This window comes from Mus caroli, chromosome 3 (genome assembly GCF_900094665.2).
Source record: "Mus caroli chromosome 3, CAROLI_EIJ_v1.1, whole genome shotgun sequence".
Taxonomy (NCBI): Eukaryota; Metazoa; Chordata; class Mammalia; order Rodentia; family Muridae; genus Mus; species Mus caroli.
Window position 1 is genome coordinate 135,920,657 of NC_034572.1, and position 6,506 is coordinate 135,927,162.

Here is a 6,506-nt window from a genome sequence, read left to right on the forward strand (position 1 = left end):
TCTCTCTCTCTCTCTCTCTCTCTCTCTCTCTCTCTCTCTCCTCTCTCTCTCTTGTAATATGCCTTCTCTGCCTCTTACTTACTGGTTCTTACTCTAAATATTTCCCATTTGGAGTATCTCTCTCATCTCAGACTTCTCTAATCTCTTTCATCTCTATTTTCACTTTTCTTCACTGTTAATCTCTCTACTTGTCACTGTCATCTATCTCTCCTGAATCTGCTGAAGCTTTGTTCTTCCTTACAGTCTAGGCTCACTTCTTTTTAGACCTCTATACACTTCTGTATTTTTCTTCATCCTCTCTTTCTTCTTCCTCTCTTTCTTCTTTTCTTCTTCTTCTTCTTCTTCTTCTTCTTCTTCTTTTTCTTCTTCTTCTTCTTCTTCTTCTTCTTCTTCTTCTTCTTGCACTTTCTTACCGACTTACTCTGTCCTTTTTCTAACTTCTGTAATTTCTTATTACTTTGGTCAGATTGTTGGGGCTCTTTCTAGTCTCACAGAGACAAGACCTCTATCAGAGCCTGGTGGTTAGACTCACAGGTGCTCCTTACCTGGGACAGGAGAAGTCCCCAGTGGGTGGATGCCTCCCTTATTGGAGCTTGGAATAGACTCACTGCCAGCAGCTCAGGGTGGGGCCACCCAAGAAGAGAAGACACATGGAGCAGGGAAGGGAGCACAGCTCTCACAGCTGGCTGCACTGGGCCACTGACATCTCAAAGTGAAATCACCTTTTTTGCTAACAAGAGGCACTCTGGTACTGTCAAAGCCTGGAGATGGGCAGGTGGGATGTAGGGGAAAGGAAAACATAATTAGGCAAGTATGAGAAGCAGCCAGAGAAGGCGCTTCTGGCCGGCCACTCCCACAGTCTCTTCCTCTTCTCCCTGTCCATCCATCTAATGGCGGCAGGCCAGGGTCAGGGGCAGGGGAGGTCAGCATGCGGTGTGGGCATACTGCCAGGTCCGTGCAGGCCTGGGGTGCATGAGGGAGCAGGCCTGCCCGTGGGAAAGCAGTGCTGAGTTGTTTTNCTTAACTATCACTGACAAATTCTGTCCTCTTGCCCTAACTAACATCAGTCCAATAGTCCACAGTCAGAGACAAAGGGGTTCACACTGTCTGTCCCATAACAAAACTCAGAAAAAAAAAAAACAAACAAACAGAAACAAAACAAAGACACTAGACACTAGTACATCTAAACACATGCATCCGCAGAGGAGTTGGGATTCTACGTCTACTCCCTTCCCGGTAGAAGGAGCATTCCATCTCCTTTGTTCTGAGAGACAACAGCCAGGCTCTCCTGACTTTTCTGACAGGGGTGGGATTCCACATCCACTCCCTCCACCCATGGAACGTCTTCCAGGGTTGCAGTCTGCGATCCTAGGACGTCTCCTTCTGCAGCCACTGGGTCTTTATTGCCCAGAGTGGCAGCTCCCAGAAAACTGAAACCAAACACAAACTCAGCAATGCCGCACTCAGACAACAGACAACGTATAAGACTCACACAAACGTACCTCCAAGGGGTCTTCGGGTTCCTAGGTGTCATGCAAATCTCGGTGGAACCTCCAAATGAAAGACCTCAGTGGGGAGATCCCCACCCACAAGTCCCGAGATGGTGCACACACCCAAGGAATCACGAGAGACTGTCTTGATGCAAACACATGAGGTAGTTTAATGATGGAGCTCCGGGACAACACGTATCTCACTAGGAGACAGAGGAGTCAACCATGAGGCTCAGAAGCTAGGGGTTTATATACAAAAAAGTTGGGGGCAGGGGAAGAATTGGTGCAGTTACACACAATTGGACAGTTTAAACATCAGCAAATTGTATGTGCAGAGTGAGGTAACAGCAATTCAGAGGGGCAGGTGCTTAACTTGGCTGAGATAGTCTGGACGACCCTGCTGAGATAGTCAGGGTGTCTTTGTATGCCTCTATTCTTATGGCTAGCCAGTTCCTGGAATGACTTAACAGCAACAGTCTTTCTTCTTTTGCCCTTGGCCCAAAAAGGCCTCCTAACTAGCAAGCCGCATGAGTCATGGACCTTGAATTTAATTTTCTTTCAATGGCAGGCACATTATCTTTAAATGATATTGTCCCATGTCCTCTGTCCATCGTCTTTCCCAGCCCCATGCTTCCTTCCGCACTTTCACTGATCTTTTTGTTTTCCTTGAGGGATTACATGTTCAGCAAACTTATGCATCTATTAACTCCAAAGTTAATTAAAGTTAGTTAACATTAATTCCAAAGTTAGAAGCCTCAGTCTAAAAAGATAGTCTTTGTTTTCTAACAGAGGCCTCCAATAACAAACATTCCTTACTGGAGTCCAGCCTAGACTGTGTGCTTGCCTCTGTGATTGGTATCATTAGAGGAAAGTTCAGTAGGAAGGAAGGTACAAAAGCTTACTGTCATTCTTCCTGTAAACTTTATGTTCCCTCTACTCAAAGGCTGAAGAAGCTCTCAAGAAATTCTTGCAGACAAAGGATGATATAATAGATGCAGTTCAACAGAAAGACCAGAGTCTGATTGAATGTAAGGCAAAAGTTAAGGGACAATGTGTCCTCAAAAGCCAGGAAAGGTTTAAATAATCTGTAATCCTGGGACCCTAAAGTAGAGCTAAAAGAACAAAGCTGTATCTTACTGGCTGGCATCAGACATGGGTATCACAATGAAGTCAGCAGTAAAAATGAAGTCTTAGAGGAAGAGTAGAACAGCATTTACACCTTCTTGCTTCCTTTCCTTCACGGTGCTAAATATGAAAACTGTAGTTGTGGAGAATGCCTCAAAACTGCTGGAGGAAATTCAAAAGAAGAATGACCAGTTGATAGAACAGCAAGAGCAGAAGCACCAGGAGCACATGAAACTGTTGCTTGAGAAGATGGAAAGAGAACAGGCACAGCTGAGGGAGGAGCAACAAAGAGCCATTGAGCACAAAATTAAGGTATTACAATTGCAGAACCTGCTATGTTCTCTTCATTAAAAAAAGTTGAGAGAGAGAGAGAGAGAGAGAGAGAGAGAGAGAGAGAGAGAGAGAGAGAGAATTTGCTTGTATGCATGTAATATCTCTAAAGGCCCAATGAGGGAATGAAATGCCCTGGAGCTAGAGTTATAGGTATTTGTGAGCCACAGAACTGGATGCTTGGAACTGAATTAGACAGATGTGTTAGTCCACCAGTGGAACTGTTTCTGAGCTAAGGGGAACCCTAAACACTAAAATTTACTTATAAATAAAAACAGATTAAAATTACAATAAAAATTAAGGCTAGAGTAAATTCTAAGAAATGAAATAATAAAAACTAACTACTATAGAACCTGCATAGAACAAGGGAATCAACCCGGTGCAACAGTTCATTTTCTCCTCCTGTCACTTTTTAGGAAAGGGAGAAAATTCAGCAGGAGTGTGAAAGACTTCGGAAAGAGAATGAGGATCTCAGGGGGAAAGCCAGTTCCAGATGTATCATAAGCTGAAGGCCTGATACCCAGCGCTGTCCTGCCACCCAAAGCAGAGCTGAACAGCATACAGAATTGGGAGCAAGCCGCACCCTTGTTGATAACAATTGGTTCTGGCATCAGAAAAGTACAAGTCAGGAAAGACACACAATGTGATTGTTGAAATCATGTTTATCCTCCTTAAGATTGTGTACAGAGGGTATCACTGACACTCTACCATAGTAGAGGGATCAACAGATTGCTCAGAAAAAAGTCACTTTTCCAAATAATTGTCTCCAAGGGACAAATGGACCCTGAGCATATTCATAAATCTTGGCGCATGATTAGAAACTAAGTTGAACAGGGGCGTGATGGGTCTGAAGAAAAAGAATAGCCAGCCGCGGGGCTGGTGAGATGGCTCAGTGGGTAAGAGCACCCGACTGCTCTTCCGAAGGTCCAGAGTTCAAATCCCAGCAACCACATGGTGGCTCACAACCATCCATAACGAGATCTGGCTCCCTCTTCTGGAGTGTCTGAGGACAGCTACTGTGTACTTACATATAATAAATAAATAAAACTTTAAAAAAAAAATTCCCTTTAAAAAAAAAAAGAAGAATAGCCAGCCACATTTCTTACAATGCGAAGTTGTAGGATTCACTGCATTGTGAATCAAGACATCTCCATGGAGACCTGGGGTCCTAATATATAATATTCACAAAAATATGGGAGAAACCATTAGCATGAAAAAGAACCTGAATCCCAAATGGATGGGCTGAAGATGGAAATGTTTCAGTTCACATAAATTAAAACTGTAACGGGACGTTTGCAAATTTAACAGGTGACCCTGGCTTACATAGATGCCTAAGGACAGTGTAGAGCAGTAACTTGAAAGACGGGCTTTAAATGATGATGAGTAACCTGTTAGACTCAAAAGTCCTTTAGTGATTTATCTGTAACCACAAACTCACCCTTGTCTTTCCCTGCATCTGTATTTGAAATCCTTTTGATTTTTCCCTAAGCAGAATAAAGGCACTTGTTCCCATATTTTGACCAACTCTTAGTACTTTGAGTATATATAAAGTATATCCCAACTGCCAAAGGGGCAAGGCTAGTGGTTAGCATCTTTTAAAAGGATGGAGAAATTTTATCGGACAGGGTTCAGTGGGAAAAATGCTTTGCAATCATTAGGACCTAAATTTATATCCTTGCATCCACATAACTAAACACATATTGTGTTAGACACCTGTCATCCTAGCCCTGAAGGTGGAGTAAGAATACACAGCAGGATTCATGGAGCTTAGTAGCCAGCCAGCCTAGGCAACAGATAAACTCTGGTTTCTCTGAAGACCCTCTCTCAAAAATAAGGTAGAGAGCAATTGAGAACAGAATCATGGTGTATGCTGGAAGCTGATACAACCACAGATAATCATATTAAGCCTATTAAATCAGTCTCAAGAGGACATATATGTGTTCTCTTTAATATATGCTTCTAGCTGCATATAGACACACACACACACACACACACACACACACACACACACATATATATATATATATATATATATATATATATATATATATATAACAAAAAGTCATAGTGAAACTATCTAAGGAGACAGAGGGACTAATGGAAGAGGCATGGAGAGGAGGGTAGGAGCAAGGAGATGCACTAAAGATACTAGACATGATTATATAAAGATATCATTTTACAGCACAGTACCATGTATAATGAATATACACAATGAAAATGATAAAAAAACAGTCTGTGATAAATGAAGAACTTTTTTAAATGAGCATTCTGACAAGTGAGTGTAAGTAACAGTGATAGTCCAGATAGATAAATAGATCAACAAGCTTCTCAAGGAACTAAACTCACTGGCTCCTTACTTCCCTGGTTGTTGTATCAAGATACCAGAAAAAGCAACTTGAGCAAGGTATGGTTTCTCGTGGCAGGGATATCAAGATGTCAGAAGTGGGAGGAGCTTGGTCACATTGCATGCTCAGTGAGGAGATGGAGAGAGGTGAGTGTTAGTGGTCCAGTCGATTTCTCATTTCTATTCAGCCAGAAACTTCAGCTTGTGAAACTGTCTTTCCACAGCTGGTGTAGGTCTTCCTACCTACCTCCACTAACAATCTAGTAACTCCATCAGAGGCCTGCCTCGGAGATGTCGCCTTGGTGATTCCAGATCTTGTCAAGTTGAAATTCAATACTTTTAGCTGTCAAATTCATGTTTGATAATGAGTTCACTTGAATTACAACCTTTCTAGAAGTTAGACTCGTAGTATTTAAAAAAAAAAAAAAAAAGACCCAGAAACCACTTCTCCAGATCCAGAAAGTGTTCTCTTTCGGTACATGTAAAGAAGAAATGATAAACAAGGGGAATCATTTCCTAATTCATTCTATGAGAACAGCACCATCTTGATATTAAAATCAGTCCAAAAAAAGATACAAATCAGAGAAACCCACAGATTAGCATCCTTCATGAACGTAAATGCAAAATTTCATGACAAAATATTAGTCAACAAAAAGACACTGTCAATAAGACAAAAAGGCCTCCAACAGATTGGGAAAGGATTTTTACCAATCCTAAATCTGATAGGGGACTAATATCCAATATATACAAAGAGCTCAAGAAGCTGGACTCCAGAAATTCAAATAACCCCATTTAAAAATGGGGTACAGAACTAAACAAAGAATTCTCAACTGAGGAATACTGAAGGGCTGAGAAGCACCTGAGAAAGATGTTCAACATCATTAATCATCAGAGAAATGCAAATCAAAACAACCCTGAGATTCCACCTCACACCAGTCAGAATGGCTAAGATCAAAAATTCAGGTGATGACAGATGCTGGTGAGGATGTGGAGAAAGAGGAACACTACTCCATTGCTGGTGGGATTATAAGCTTGTACAACAACTCTGGAAGTCAGTCTGGCAGTTCCTTAGAAAATTGGACATAGTACTACTGGAAGATCCAGCAATACCTCTCCTGAGCATATACCTAGAAGATGTTCCAATTGGTAATAAGGACACATGCTCCACTATGTTCATAGCAGCCTTATTTATAATAGCCAGAAGCTGGAAAGAACCC

At 41.8% G+C, this 6,506-nt stretch overlaps 1 protein-coding gene across 1 annotated transcript in view; it reads left to right on the forward strand.

The window, feature by feature from the left end:
• Window positions 1-3,454, forward strand: part of LOC110291948 (guanylate-binding protein 1-like) — a 15,348-nt gene extending 11,894 nt beyond the window's left edge. Inside the window, 3 exon segments of the mRNA XM_029475550.1 lie at window positions 2,434-2,542; window positions 2,755-2,927; window positions 3,362-3,454. Of these exon segments, the coding sequence (XP_029331410.1) occupies window positions 2,434-2,542; window positions 2,755-2,927; window positions 3,362-3,454 (375 nt within the window).
• Window positions 3,455-6,506: the final 3,052 nt, after the last annotated feature.